General features: G+C 48.3%; 1 protein-coding gene across 1 annotated transcript in view; it reads left to right on the forward strand.

Moving 5' to 3' along the window:
* The first annotated feature begins 3,631 nt into the window (after positions 1-3,631).
* Positions 3,632-16,335, forward strand: part of LOC148474604 (uncharacterized) — a 52,302-nt gene continuing 39,598 nt past the window's right edge. Inside the window, exon 1 of the mRNA XM_088458368.1 lies at positions 3,632-3,829. Within this exon, the coding sequence (XP_088314494.1) occupies positions 3,683-3,829 (147 nt within the window). The 5' untranslated portion in view covers positions 3,632-3,682. The remainder of the gene's footprint in view (positions 3,830-16,335) is intronic.

Raw genomic sequence — 16,335 nt, forward strand, 5'->3', positions numbered from 1 at the left:
GGGGCCTAGTTTTTCTAACTGCCATCCTGTCTGCCACTGCAGTGTCACTCCTAGATGGGTCACGTGTTTGTGCCGCCCACTCGTGTCGCTTAGCATAGTCATCCAGCTACCTCGGTGCAACCTTTTGGACATGAAAACACTATTGTGAGGTGTGAGGTGTTCAGAATAGACTGGAAATGAGTGGAAATTAAGGTTATTGAGGTTAATAATAGCATAGGAGCAGAGAAACCAACAAATTCTGTGATTTTAGCTGTTTTTATGCTTTTTAAAAAAAAAATACAGATCCAAAACACAAAACCCAGAACCCAAAACACGGAAGGGTGGTTTTGGCAAAACCAATCCAGATCCAAAACACGAAGAAAGATCCAGATCCAAAACCAAAACACAAAACACGAAAAGTGGCCGGTGCACACCCCTACTTTACATAGTAATTTAAGAGGATTCAGGTAGCAGATCCTGTATTTCTGGCTGAATAAGAAGTCTCATTAGATGACCTTCTAGTCACCTAAAGGTCCTGTTTGTCACAAACTCTATAGAATGGTAACAGATTCAGGCATGTATTTATTTCCATGGCAACCGTATATAACATGATTTTTGCAGGGGGGTTTCCCAAAGTGATTAGGAACTTTGGGCCTGATTCAGAGCCGCTCGTAAGCGGCCGCTCGTTCGTTCCGACCGATGTTCGCACAACTGCGCATGCGTACGGATCTTAATACGCATGCGCGAACCAGTCATAGCGAATGCCTGCTATTTTGAGTGACAGAATGAGGCATTTGTGGGTGGTAACAGGGGAAGGTGCTTGAAAATGGGGAGTGGAGATCCGAACGCAGGCGTGCCTAAAGGTCAAAACGGGCGTTTTAAGGGTATGCATAATTAACAAAGCAGCATCATTGCCCACGTCACTTGGTTGTTTTATAGTTAGAACTGCTCGCATGATTGTGGTAGGAAAAACCAACCATAAGAATAGCGAGCAGTTCAGACGCCGTCCGATGTACTCGATTAATCTAATAAATAGCGGACATGACGTATGATGCGAGCGGCCAGGGGGCGTTTTTTTTCAAAATTACGTTCGCATGTTTCGTTCGCTCGTTCAGACATAGAGGCGTGAACAGACCACAAAGAGCGATTAATTTAAATAGCCAGCCCCTTTTTCTGGACGAGCGAGCGCAAATAGCGTCCGGCTCTGAATCAGGCCCTTTATACATACTCCCCAGCCATCCCGATTTCGGCGTGACAGACCCACTTTTGAAGCACTGCCCACCCACAAATCACAAGGTCTGCGGGGGGAGGGGGCACGTCTCCAGAGTGACCAGTAATGGTGGCGAGAGGTGAAGCCACGCCCCTGTGACCCCCGTCCATGCCCATTTTCCTTGCACGCACCTTTGGCACGCTCACAATGTCCCGATTCCCTGCTCCCTAAAGCTTTGAGGTATGTTATCATCTGCTGTATTATAGAGGCTATTTGCTTAAAAACAAACCAAATAGTGAATGCACTTTTGGCTATACTTGCCAACTGTCCCGGAAAGTCCATGAGAGTCACACATTTTGGCGGGGCTTTCTGGGCCACCGAGCAGTGCTAGCCAGTCTGCCGGTGCTGTCCACTTCACAACTGAAGTGGGCGGTCAGGCAGTTGGATGACGTGGTTCACGGGTTCCGGACTATACATAGACAGTCAAAAGGACAACAATGTCTAGATAGACACCAGATGTTTAGACAGTCAATAGGTCGACTGGGACAAAAGTTCGACACACTAATGGTAGACATGTAAGAAGGTCGACAGATACAAATGGTCAACATGGTCAAAAAGTTGACAAGAAAATGGTTGACACAAAAATGGTATACCCTAGTACTTACTGTTGGGGTGCCAGTCAGTCGGGATGCCAGTGCCGTGATTCTGACAGGTGTCTGGATTCCGGCACTGGCATTCTGGGTGGGATGCAGCAACGGGAGAAATGCGGGCAAACCCGAAAATGCAGGTTTGACTGCATTTCTCATATGCACCAAGCCCCGGAATGTGATGCACTCCGGGGCTTGGATGCGATGGGTAGCGCCATCTTCCTGATGGCGTTACCCTATAGAAGCCTATGGGCTTCTCTCCGCAGAGTGCTGTGAGAGGGATCCAATCGGATTTCAACCAGACCACATGCGCGGCACGTGTCATTCTGCACGTGCTGAATGACACCAGAGTCCCTCATTCGCAAAGGACTGCTCTTACTGAGAGCGCTTTCTTTCATGCACACCGGCGTAACCAATGCTGGCATGCAAAGAGCGTCAGGATGCATCCCGCCCTCTAAGTGCTGCCATCCTGACTGTCAAGATTATAACTACATTCCTGTGAGCGGCAGCAGCCTCTCTCCCATGCCCAACAGAAGCTGCTGTGTGCTGGGCAGGGCAGCAGAAGTCTCACCTCCCTCCCATCTTGGATCTGCCCCTGGCTACGGGGTGTGCAGCGCCCGCCATCTTGTGCAGCACCGCAGCCACGCCTCCAATATTTGGTCATGCCCCCTCCAGTACCCGGGCCCTTCCCCTATGGCCCTGGCAGTGTTGAGGGAAATTCTTAAAGTGACTGCCAGGTGGCTGTGCCGACGTGACCATGTAACTTTATGCACTTTGTACTACAGCGCCTTCTGTGCAGCCTTAGGAGCTGCATGCCATAATCAATTAGTCTTACTCACATTCCCCAGAAGCCAAAGCATGCTTTACATGCCACAAACATCACTAGATAATTACATTCCAAGATCAAAAATTACAGGGGGCAGTGGCGGACTGGGGCATGAACGGCCCACTGAGGGGATGCCATGGTAGGGGCCCATGCTTAAGGGGTGTGGTCATCCACCAGAGGGGTTGTAGCCAGCCACCATAGACCAAGCGTCTATGGTGGCTGGCCACAACTCCTCTGATGCATGACCACACCCCTTAAGCATGGGCCTACCATTAGGCAAATTTTGATGTAGTTTCTATAGAAGCAAACCAAGCCCTCATGCTCATCAGTGGTCCAGCTGCACCATGTAACTGACCCTCTAGTAGAGTAACAATGTATAATTTGAGTGCATAGTTTGGATCCACCCCTAATGGAGGGGGTGGGCCCTCAGCAGTGGACCCTTGTGGGCCAATCTGACCCTGACAGGGGGTGTTACAAGTGTATTAGCCTAGGGCATCTGGAACCCTTAATCAGGCCCTGGGTGTAATTGCATCTAATGTAGGCCTGACATAAACCTGGCGCAATGCGTACACCTCAGTATATGTGGGTAAATATGTTATTTTTGCTTTCTGAAGCTTAATTTCTGAACGTGTACGGCCTGATGCAGCTGCTGGATATGAAATCACATCGAATGCATTTTACTTAGAATAAGAACTGACACTGAATGAATGTTGAATCATTCAAAAATAATAAATATAAATAACATTTAATGAAAACTAAGAATGTCTGATGGAACCAGATCCTCTGACCATTAATATTCTTCTGGAAAGTCTTAAGTCCTACAGAAAGTTGCTTTATTGTCAGATGTCGCCTAGACACCCGTTAGAGAAGGGCAGCAGGTTCAGACTAGAGTAACAAGAAAAGACAGTCGCACAGGAAAGAGAAAGAAAGGTCATACAGCTAGGCAGAGTCATTCAGTGCAGAAGACAGCAAGAGAGAGAGAGAGAGAGAGAGAGAGAGAGAGACAGACATAAAGTGAATATGTCTGAGTTTAAGGTTCTCTCCGTCCTGGTGACTGGATCTAGCAGGGGGATAGGATTTGAATTTGTTCAGCAGTTTCTGAGGAGCCAAAATCCCCCAGAAAAGATCTTTGCTACATGTCGGGATCCAGAAGCGCCACAGAGCCAGGTAAGGGCAGAGCTAATCCGTGTGAGCTGCAGGGGCTATATTATAACAGTGTGTCATGTATTGCTCTCATCAGTTGCTTGGGTAGGATTGCAGGTGTTTGCATGAAAGCCATAACTCTCTGTAACACAGATACACATACATTTGCTTCAGGTTCAATGTCCAATGTATGTAAAATGCATATAACTATCTATACACATGTGATTCATGTACTCGGTAAAGCTTTGTGTGCTGTGCTGCAATTAGGGCACACTTGTAAGGAATGAGTATGGCTCGTATCCATACTGTCGCTAAGGAAAATAATAAAATGTGTCATTATCCGTGTCAGCCCCTGGTATTAAGTCATACTGCAGACATCATATATTGCATGTTTGTTCGTCTGTATCCAAATATAACTGTGGAGCTAGCAAATGGAAACTTAATTAGCTGTTTCCCTGTAGCTCTCCAACTGCTGGGGAAGCACAAGTCTCAGCATGCCCTGTCAGACAGAGACCTATTTATCAAGGACATTTTTCATGAAATCATGTAGAAACCGCAGTTTCTGTATATATTTATGTATTCCCGCTGCGTACCAACAGCCTAATGCAGAAGATTTCACAGATGGCTTAAATCGCTGTAAGCTGATGGAGACATTGATACAGGATCTTACGATCTCTCTCCCGCAGCCTCCGGCCGGCTCCCACACCCGACGCTGTGCGCATGCGTTGTGCCAGATTTCGCGCAGGAGTCTTTCACTAATGTAAAAGATTCCTCCAATATGCCGGGCGCAGCGGTTAGTGCTACCGCTGTCCCTTATACTAAACTTTAGTACATAGCGGGCATATTTTCATTAAAAATAAAACTATCCTTTATGATACAGGCTGGCATGGTGGCACAATGGTTAGCTTTGCTTCCTCATAGCACAGCGGTCATGGATTCCAAACAGGGTCATATTCTCCTTATGGTTATGTGGGTTTCCTCCATGTACTCCAAACACATGCTGGTAGGTTAATTGGCTTCTGTCAAAAATGTACCCTAGTGTGTATATGTAGGGAATATAGATTAGATTGTAAGCTCCACTGGAGCAGGGACTGACGTGTATAACCATATTTGTATTGTTTGAAAGTGCTGTATAATATGTATGTGCCATATAAATAACTGATAATAAAACATTACATATAATTATATTATCAAATTAAATATCCTATAAATAACTGATAATAAAAACATTACATATAATTATATTATCAAAATAAATGTAAAACAAGCCCTATAATTCCTATGAAAAGAATGCATTTTATATGCAAGTCATACTTGCCTACCCTCCTGATTCAGCCAGGAGCCTCCCGAAAATCAAGTGCCGCTCCCGGCCCCCTGGAAAGGCAGGCAATCCTTCCGGCAACCCGTCCGCCCCCCCCCTCGTGTTACAGTGTAAATCCCCGGCAGCAGGGGGCCGGTGAGGCGATTCGCACTGAATCGCGTCATCGTGGCCCCGCCCCCTGCTTCACAATGCCATTAATATCGGCATTGTGAAGAGGGGGCGGGGCCACTATGATGCGATCGCGCTGTCACGCCCCAAGCTCCACCCCAAATTTGCGTCATTTGTCAGCCACTCCCCATTTTTACCGCGACCCAGCCCCCCGCCGAGAAGGCCCGACATCTCCCTCCCGGAAGAAGGGAGCAAAATGTCGGCAAGTATGATGTAAGTAGTCTGTGGTCTGCCTCTGGACAATCATGGGTTAAGGTTTTAGTGAGATAATGGGGGGTGGAGTTAAGAGGGTTGTCAGCCTATTGAATGGTGTTGTGGGAGGGGTTACAGGGCCATTTTGTAGAGTTATTCAGAATCCATTTTAGTGTGTTCTGCAGGACCGGCTCCAGGGGTCGGAGCAGCGTGACCAAAATTGGGGGCGTGGCCTAATTACCATAGACAACGTCTCCCACACCTCCAAATAACGTCAGGCTGGGGGCATGCGCGTCAGCATCCATTCAGACTCTGGGGTCTGACACCGCCGCACACCTGCGGCAGTGGGGGTCCCTAGCCTCCTGATTTGACCACTCGTGAGCCGCTTCGGCCCAAGAATGGAACAGCGGGACAGTACTGTCCCGCTGAAATCGGGATGTTGGGGAGGGGTGTGCCCTCTATGGGTGGCGCCCCTGTGCGACTGCACTGGTCGAACACCCCTAGAGCCGGCCCTGGTGTTCTGGCTTGGAAATCGGTTCCCGTCCGCCCTCCCTTGGATTTTAGGTTTGCAGGTGTCGGCTTTGTTGTGGCGGGAAAGAACGGTAGCTCCATCAGTCTTTTGCAGCTTGAGGTGCTCTCCCTTCCAATACATGGCTTAGGTTGATTATACCCTACTGGGGTCAACGGCAACCACCTAACCAGGTGGGCCTTATGTTGTGTCATTACGGTGGGTGGTAGATACCTTGGGCGTGGTAATGGGCTAGCTGCTCCCCTCCCATTTGGAAGATCTGAATGAGTGTGCAGATAGTGATATTGCTTATTGGGGCCGTTCTTTCTGCGCCACCATACTATGTCTATTCTTTCCTTCTTCTACCTTTACTTAGTTAGTTAAAACCTAAATAGTAGGTAAAATAGTTAAAAAGTTTATAATTCAATAAAGCTGACCTGACTTTCCGTTAAGTAAGTCTCCGTGGGGCCTATTCATCAACACTAAAATAATGTGTTTAAGGACATTTTCCTTAATTACCGTTATTTTAGTATTCATGAATACACTTAACACAGGAGATATCACTGATAACTCCTGGTTAAGTCCGCCTACGTTAATTTCCACACTCCCCATACATTAGTACATTAGTATGGGGATATGGAAATTAGGCTATTCATCAAATTCCAAAATTATGTATTTTCGAAATTTGATGGTGTTACTATCCGCCACTGTCAGGTTGCATATAGCTGGTTAAGGGGGGTATCCACTTAGCGATTTTTATGAACGATTGAACGATAACGATCGTTTGCAAATCATTTGCAAATTGTTTGCAAAAGTGTCTAAAACGACCAGCGATGCACGTGCCCGCTGGTCGTTTAGACATCTATCATCTTTCCAACATGCTGGTTAACCTGATGATATCATCAGGTTCAGCATGTTTCCAGATGATTGATGACCCTGCACAGAACGACTGCTCATTCAGTGCAGGCTCATCACACGACTGACAAACGAGTAAACGATTACAATGTCGTAATCGTGCAGTCGTTTTCAGATCTTGTAGTGGATACCCGCCTTTACACTTACCTGTGTCAGCGTGGGCAGGTCCTCCTCTGCTCCCTCCGGCGCTCTGGTCGCTTCTCAGGCTCCGTCTGCTGCTCTGACACTGTGTTCTCCAAGCAGAACACAGTAAAGTTTAGAAAAAAAACAAAAACGTTTTTTTTTTAAGCTTTACTGTGTTCTGCCTGGAGAACACAGTGTAATAACAGCAGATGGAGCCGGAGGCGGCTGCAGCGGGCAGGTAAGTCGGGGAGGGGGGGGGGCTTAGGGGGGAAGGTAGGCACACAGAGTTACCACAGCTGTAGGCAGTGGCGTCCTCACCTTTAGTTGCACCCGGTGCGGGTGTAGAAGCAGGAGCGCGGTGTAGTCGCGCGCGTCGGGGAAAGGGGCGGGGCCTCAGGACAAGTGGGTGGGGCCTCACATGTGGGGGCGGGTCCGTGCACCCGAACCCTGGTTTTAACGTCTCCGGGGGGGGTCCAGGAGGTGCGGGCTGCCCCCGGGGACCAGTGTGTTTGTAGTGCTGGCTCCTTCACTGTGACAGGAGCCGAGTGCTGCACATAATTCTACAGTGCAGCACCCGGCTCCTGTCACCAGAGGGGGAGTCTGCACTTCGGTGTCACCCCTCGGCGGGTGACACCCGAGTGCGGACCGCACCCCCCTTGTGACGCCACTGGCTGTAGGCAGTGTTGCGCATGTGCTGCTTTTACGGATGTAACAGCGCATGCGCAGCACCGTACTTGCCGACAATCAGCTCCCTCACGGGAGGTAGCTGATTATCGGCTAACAGCGGGGGCGTGTCCGGACAGCTGTGACATGTTGGGGGCGGGGCCACATGATTGCGTCATTGTGGCCCCGCCCCCTCTTCACAATGCCGTTATTTTCGGCACTGTGAAGCAGGGGGCGGGGCCACGATGACGTGACTCAGCTGCGGGGATTTCTAGTGTATTCTGGGGGAGGTCGGGAGTGTTTGGGAATGTCGGGAGGCTTGCCTGCCTTACCAGGGAGCCGGGAGCGGCACCCGGTATTCGGGAGGTTCCCAGCCAAATCGGGAGGGTAGGCAAGCCTGCCCAGCACTGATTACATCTGCGGTAAGTTAGTGTAGATAGGGAAAACTATTTCCTGAAAAGCTGTCATCGCAAAAATGACACATGTGCGGTGACACTATCGGGGTATTTTTTTTATAAAAAATTTGAAAATATGCAAAGAGGATTAGCAGGGACAGAACTGTCTTGCAAGTTCTGTCCCTACGATGTGAATACTTCTGAGGCACAAGTCCGGAAGTCCTCACACCGTAAAGGGCAGCTCTTATCGGAAGTTTTAATTGCAAATTTACATGTGTACGGCATAAATAAACTCCGCTAGGCATGTAGTAAGTGGTGGGATGTATCGCATTCACAGTGCAATGCTTGATAGATCTCACTATGTGCGGAAATTCAACATATCTATGACTGGTTGGTTTGAGCCTACTGTAAAATATGTGCTGAGTTAGAGATAAGCCACAGTCACCGTGCAGTTAATGTATAACAAGTATAGGTGTGACTGCAAGGATTATGTATGTTATTACCTGGTAGGAAGGACTGCAGTGGGTAATAACTATGACACTGCTCTTTCATATATGTGTATAAAAAAACTATTTTATATGCACTCTCCTCTCTCTCTCCCACTGCCAGATGTGCCACTGTGGGTGCTACGCTACTGCTACAGTATTAGTGGACAGGTTACAGGTGGGGGCAATCGCACACATCGGACCCAGGGGCGCCGGGAGGGGGCGGGTACAAATTGCCCGGGCTTGCTGGATGGGCCCGGCGGGGTCCCAGGTCTGATACCGCTCCCTCCCTCTTTCATCACAGCAGCCCAGCACACGCTGCTGTGTGCTGGGCTGCACTGGGAGACTGCTCGCGGCTGCTATGAAGCAGCCACAGCAGACTCCTATGCCTGTGGGGGGGGGCGATCAAGCTGATCGCGCCCCCCACTGGTTATGCACTACGCTGAGGGCTCGCCAGTGCGCAGCGCCGCAAAACTTGTTTTTTTTTCTCAAAGGGGGCATGGCCACACCTCCCGCGATTAGGCTCAACTGTAGTGAAAGAAGAGGATAGGGGATTTGGTATAAACCATGTTTACTGTATGGATAGATAGAATGATAGATAGATACAGTATATAGATGGCAGTGCAGCAGACTTCGGGCACTAGAGTAGTCTCTAGTGCTATGCCAGAGTCTACTGCGCATGCGCAAACGCGTGTGTGTCTATAGCACAGTGATATATCTATAACGAGTGCACTGCTGGGGGCAGGGCTTGGTTGAGGTGGGTGTGTCTGGGGGCGGAGGGAGTGCTCGGCTGAGGAGGGCAGGTCTTGGGGTATGATGATGCAATCGCGTCACTGTAGCCCTGCGCCCTGCTATTCATACAGGGTCATATTCTCCTTATGATTATGTGGGTTTCCTCCATGTCCTCCAAACACATGCTGGTACTGTAGGTTCATTGGCTTCTGTCAAAAATGTACCCTAGTGTATATATGTAGGGAATATAGATTAGATTGTAAGCTCCACTAGAGCAGGGACTGATGTGTATAACCATATATATATTGTTTGAAAGTGCTGTATAATATGTATGTGCCATATAAATAACTGATAATAAAACATTACATATAATTATTAGCGTCAAATGAAATATCATATAAATAACTGATAATAAAAACATTACATATATTTATATTATCAAAATAAATGTAAAACAAGCCCTATAATTCCTATGAAATGGAGAGCTTATCACTGTATGTGTAACATATCTCCATGTTATCAGCATCTCTCATTTTATAGACATTCTTATATAACAAATTCTCCTGGGAATGTCCTGCCTCCAGCTACATCTGCGCCTCTCCCCTCAATAAGTGTACTTTACTTTCTTATCTAACATTTGTGTAGGGGAGAGGAGAAACTGCTGTGTGTAAAGATACTGGCAGCCTTTCACAGATATGTAATGATGTAATTAATTATGCAAGATCACTCATTTTTTCACTAAGGTTCTTATTTATCAATCTTTTATTTTTTTTTATTTTTTTTACTAAAAACAGGAGTTTTCACACCCTTTTCACATTGTGTTAGTATCACCTAAATGTACTAAAGCAGGGGTCAGGGTACTTTTTTACCCTTTACCCCAAAATATATTTAGATACGCCGACGTTACCCCCTTGATTTGAAAGGAAGGAAATCATATAGTAGTGTCCCCATATAATGCTCCTGTAGTAGTACCCCCGTAGTTATGCCCCTGTAACAGTGCCCCCATATAATGCCACTGTAGTAGTGCCCCTGTAGTAGTGCCCCCATATAATGCCCCTGTAGTGCCGCTTGTACAAAAAACAAACACTTCCCTTAATCCCCATTCCTGCATCCGCCGCCGTCCTGTCCGCCCGGCTGCTCCTCGGAACTATGGGAGAGACGTCATGACGTCATGACGTCACTCCCATAGTGCGCATGGAGAGAGGCGGAGCTGGAGTTCAGAAGAGAACTCCAGCCTCCGGCTAACGCGGCGCTGCAGGGAGGGAGCCGGGCGCCCACTGGTAATAACATCTCAGCGGGCGTCCGGTTTAGAGCCTCCCTGCGGCACAGCCGGGCATGCATACGAATCATTCTATATTATAGAATGATTCATATGCATGTCCGGCTGTGCGTCCATTACCCCCAGGAATTTAATTTTTACCCCATGCGGGGTAATTTACCCCTGTTCCCTGACCACAGAACTAAAGGGTAATTGGAGTAGAATTTGCAAAATTCTACTCCAAGGCCTAATGATCGCATTCTTTTAGCAAGCAGATCGCATTTCCTATACCTGTAATGGGAAAATGTCATCTGCTTCAAATTGACCAAAAAAAAATTGTTAAAAAAAGAACCCAAAACCCAGGAGGGAGCCCTGCGATAAGGACGTCACTTGGAGATGGTGTTAAGCAGGGTTCCCCTCTCCCCGTCTCACTTACACTAGCACAGCCTCCCCAGGGAAAGCAGAGCCCCAGCAGGTGTCAGTGATCAGCCTGCATGTCTGATAGAGTTCCTCGGTCACCCAGTCATCTGGTCGCTGTGCCCTGGTCATCTGTTTGATAAACTGAGATGCTGTGAAGTACCGGCCACTGTGGGTGCTGCACTGCTGTACAGTATTAGTGGATAGGTTACAGGTGGAGGCGATCGCACACATCGAAGCCCCCTTCCTTCTGGAGCCACCCTTGTGCTGAGTGTGGGGCGCCGAGCTTAGAATTTTAGCCACACCCCCAGTACCAAGTGACAGTAGTCTTAGCTGCCCATGAGGCTCAACTGTAGTGAAAGAAGAGAAGAGGGGATTTGGTATAAACCATGTTTACTGTATAGATAGATAGATGGCAATGCAGCAGACTCTGGGCACTAGAGTAGTCTCTAGTGCTATGCCAGAGTCTACTGCGCATGCGCAAACGCGTGTGTGTATATAGCACAGTGGTATATCTATAATGAGTGAACTGCTGGGGGCAGGGCTTGGTTGAGGTGGGTGGGTCTGAGGGCGGAGGGAGGCGGTGCTCGGCTGAGGAGGGCAGGTCTGGAGGTATGGCGATGCAATCGCGTCACTGTAGCCCTGCACCCTGCTATTCAATGCCAAAATTGCCGGCATTGTAGAGCAGGGGGCTGAGCCACGATGACGCGATTCAACGTGAATTGCATCATCAGCCATCTGTGCCACCCCCGGAAGACTTGTCCACTTTTCCGGGTGACCGGGAGAGCCACCTGATTTTCAGGAGCCTCCTGGCCATTCCGGGAGGGTAGGCAAGTATGGCACAGGGTGTGCGGTGCACATGGGGTATGTATGCGTCTGACAGCAGGAGTGTGTATATACAAATATACAATGCGTGCCAGTGCGTTTGAATGTTGTTGCATGGGCATGCATAAATTACCCACTGTGATGCCATACGCAGCCTGAGGCCTGATAGCGTGCGATGAAGTTAGCAATTTCTGAGTAAGGTCAGAGTTTGCGCAAGTGTGTGTGAGGCTGCGATGGTACTCAATGTTACCGATGGTTTTGCAGTCTTGCTAAACATTACTGATGTGTGTAAGGTCAGGTGGGCTTCCTTGTGTTTTGCTAAGACTGCATTGCTATCGCAGAGATTAGCATACCTTCGCAGTGAGACTCAGAGCCGGATTTAGGGCCTGATTCAGAGCCGCTCATAAGCGCCCGCTCGTTCGTTCCTACCGATGTTCGCACAACTGCGCATGCGTACGGATTTTAATACGCATGCGCGAACCAGTCAGTGCAGCCGAAAATCGTGTGCTCGCTAAATAGAGCAATGCCTGCTATTTTGAGTGACAGGAGGAGGCGTATGTGGGTGGTAACAGGGGAAGGTGCTTGAAAACGGGGAGTGGAGATCCGAACGCAGGCGTGCTTAAAGGTCAAAACGGGCGTTTTAAGGGTGTGCATAATTAATACAGCAGCGTCATTGACCACGTCACTAGGTTGTTTTATAGTCAGAACTGCTCGCATGATTGTGACAGGAAAAACCAACCACAAGAATAGCGAGCAGTTCAGACGCCTTTCGATGTACTTGATTAATCTAATAAATAGCGGACATGACGTATGATGCAAGCGGCCAGGGGGCGTTTTTTTCAAAATTACGTTCGCATGTTTTGTTCGCTCATTCAGACATAGAGGCGTGAACAGACCGCAAAGAGCGAATGGTTCATTTAAAAAGCCAGCCCCTTTTTCTGAACGAGCGAGCGCAAATAGCGTCCGGCTCTGAATCAGGCCCTTAGACCTCACGGGGCCCTAGGCAAGATATTGGTTAGGGGCCCCCTCCCTCAAACAATCCTATGCATATATTACAGTAGGTGTAACTGGAGCAAGACACACACACATCATATTGTATACATGCACCATATTATATACACGCATCATTTTATTTATATATATATATATATATATATATATATATATATACTGTATATATATATATACTGTATACATAGTATTATTTCTCCAAAAGAAACCTGTCCGATCTGTGGAAAGGAATAGGCGGCACTCTTAAATCCTGACGAAAATGTCTTAGGACCTTGAAACATTGACTATGTATTTTATCCATCGGTGATCAATACACATTTTTTTGTAGACAAAAGAATGCCGCCTATTCTTTTCCACACGGGGAGGGCCAGGTTTTCCTTATCTTGCTCCGGTGATACCTAGTGTACTATATGCACAGCTACTACAGTCTTCCTAGATCACATTATATATATATATATATATATATATATTGTGACACAGTTAGGTTAGGGGGTCCCTCTCCTGGGTAAAGGACTCCTTCCTTACACACACACACAGCAGCAGGGAAGCAGCACACCAGTCTGGATGCAAGTACAAGCTGGTCGGCGCCAGTCTTTATTGTACAATGTCAGAAACATAAAGAAAACATAAATATAAATCCTAGCCCTGTCGGGGCACTAACTTCACAGGTAGTTCCCTCACTACCAGAACCTGGCAGGGCCTAATGCCCTTGCCAGCAACAAAAGCACAGCACAACACTCACAGTTAGGTATTCAAGTGTCTCTGAGCAAACTCCCTGTCTGCTCTCCCAGGTGAGACAATCAGCCCTCAACACACTAGGCTTATATTGGCCACTCTCAGGTGGAAAACTAACAAGCCTGATACCAGGCTGCGAGAACCAAAACCTGGAGTGGCCGTGGGTGGAGCCCTCCCTCTCCTCTCATCCACAACCCCCAGGTCCCAAACCGGCTTTTCAAAAAAGCCGAAACTCAAGCCTGCTACACTGCAGACTTTCTCCTGGGGGTTTAAAACACAAAAGACAGGAATCTGGGACAAATGTACCTGCCACAGACCACTTTACCAGTGATCCTATCACAATATATATATATAGAAGACCAGAGGGAGACTCTAGGAAAGGGGGAAGAACAGAGGGATACGGGAGGAAAGGGGGATGAACAGAGGGAGACGGGAGGAAAGGGGGAAGAACAGATGGAGGCGGAAGGAAAGGGGGAAGAACAGATGGAGGCAGGAGGAAAGAGGGATGAACAGAGGGAGATGGGAGGAAAGGGGGAAGAACAGATGGAGGCCGGAGGAAAGGTGGATGAACAGATGGAGGCCGGAGGAAAGGGGGAAGAACAGATGGAGGCCGGAGGAAAGGGGGAAGAACAGATGGAGGCCGGAGGAAAGGGGGAAGAACAGATGGAGGTGGGAGGAAAGGGGGAAGAACAGAGGGAGACGGGAGGAAAGGGGGAAGACCAGAGGGAGACGGGAGGAAAGGGGGATGAACAGAGGGAGACGGGAGGAAAGGGGGAAGACCAGAGGGAGACGGGAGGAAAGGGGGATGAACAGAGGGAGACGGGAGGAAAGGGGGATGAACAGAGGTAGACGGGAGGAAAGGGGGAAGAACAGAGGTAGACGGGAGGAAAGGGGGAAGAACAGAGGGAGACGGGAGGAAAGGGGGAAGAACAGAGGGAGACGGGAGGAAAGGTGGATGAACAGAGGGAGACGGGAGGAAAGGGGGAAGAACAGAGGGAGACGGGAGGAAAGGTGGATGAACAGAGGGAGACGGGAGGAAAGGGGGAAGAACAGAGGGAGACGGGAGGAAAGGGGGAAGAACAGAGGGAGACGGGAGGAAAGGGGGAAGAACAGAGGGAGACGGGAGGAAAGGGGGAAGAACAGAGGGAGACGGGAGGAAATGGGGAAGAACAGAGGGAGAAGGGAGGAAAGGGGGAAGAACAGAGGGAGATGGGAGGAAAGGGGAAGAACAGAGGGAGACGGGAGGAATGGGGGATGAACAGAGGGAGACGGGAGGAAAGGGGGAAGAACAGAGGGAGACGGGAGGAAAGGGGGAAGAACAGAGGGAGACGGGAGGAAAGGGGGAAGAACAGAGGGAGACGGGAGGAAAGGGGGAAAGAACAGAGGGAGACAGGAGGAAAGGGGGAAAGAACAGAGGGAGACTGGAGGAAAGGGGGAAGAACAGAGGGAGACGGGAGGAAAGGGGGAAGAACAGAGGGAGAAAGGAGGAAAGGGGGAAGAACAGAGGGAGACGGGAGGAAAGGGGGAAGAACAGAGGGAGACGGAGGAAAGGGGAAAGAACAGAGGGAGACGGGAGGAAAGGGGAAAGAACAGAGGGAGACGGGAGGAAAGGGGGAAGAACAGAGGGAGATGGGAGGAAAGGGGGATGAACAGAGGGAGATGGGAGGAAAGGGGGAAGAACAGAGGGAGACGGGAGAAGGTGAGGGAACAGAAAATAAGATAAAAACACCACACAATAGGTAGTAACTCAGCGCATTATATGTATATATATATATATATATATATATATATATATATATACACGCATCATTATATATATATATATATATATATATATACTGTATATATATACTAGTGTATACATAGTATTATTTCTCCAAAAGAAACCTGTCCGATCTGTGGAAAGGAATAGGCGGCACTCTTAAATCCTGACGAAAATGTCTTAGGACCTTGAAACATTGACTATGTATTTTATCCATCGGTGATCAATACACGTTTTTTTGGAGACAAAAGAATGCCGCCCATTCTTTTCCACACGGGGAGGGCCAGGTTTTCCTTATCTTGCTCTGGTGATACCTACTGTACTATATGCACAGTTACTACAGTCTTCCTAGATCACATTATATAAATATATATATATATATATATATATATATTGTGACACAGTTAGGTTAGGGGGTCCCTCTCCTGGGTAGAGGACTCCTTCCTTACACACACACACAGCAGCAGGGAAGCAGCACACCAGTCTGGATGCAAGTACAAGCTGGTCGGCGCCAGTCTTTATTGTACAATGTCAGAAACATAAAGAAAACATAAATATAAATCCTAGCCCTGTCGGGGCACTAACTTCACAGGTAGTTCCCTCACTACCAGAACCTGGCAGGGCCTAATGCCCTTGCCAGCAACAAAAGCACAGCACAACACTCACAGTTAGGTATTCAAGTGTCTCTGAGCAAACTCCCTGTCTGCTCTCCCAGGTGAGACAATCAGCCCTCAACACACTAGGCTTATATTGGCCATTCTCAGGTGGAAAACTAACAAGCCTGATACCAGGCTGCGAGAACCAAAACCTGGAGTGGCCGTGGGTGGAGCCCTCCCTATCCTCTCACCCACAACCCCCAGGTCCCAAACCGGCTTTTCAAAAAAGCCGAAACTCAAGCCTGCTACACTGCAGACTTTCTCCTGGGGGTTTAAAACACAAAAGACAGGAGTCTGGGACAAATGTACCTGCCACAGACCACTTTACCAGTGATCCTATCACAATATATATATATATATATAG

The sequence above is a fragment of the Taudactylus pleione genome, unplaced genomic scaffold, assembly GCF_031769625.1.
Source record: "Taudactylus pleione unplaced genomic scaffold, aTauple2 ptg000828l, whole genome shotgun sequence".
Lineage (NCBI taxonomy): Eukaryota > Metazoa > Chordata > Amphibia > Anura > Myobatrachidae > Taudactylus > Taudactylus pleione.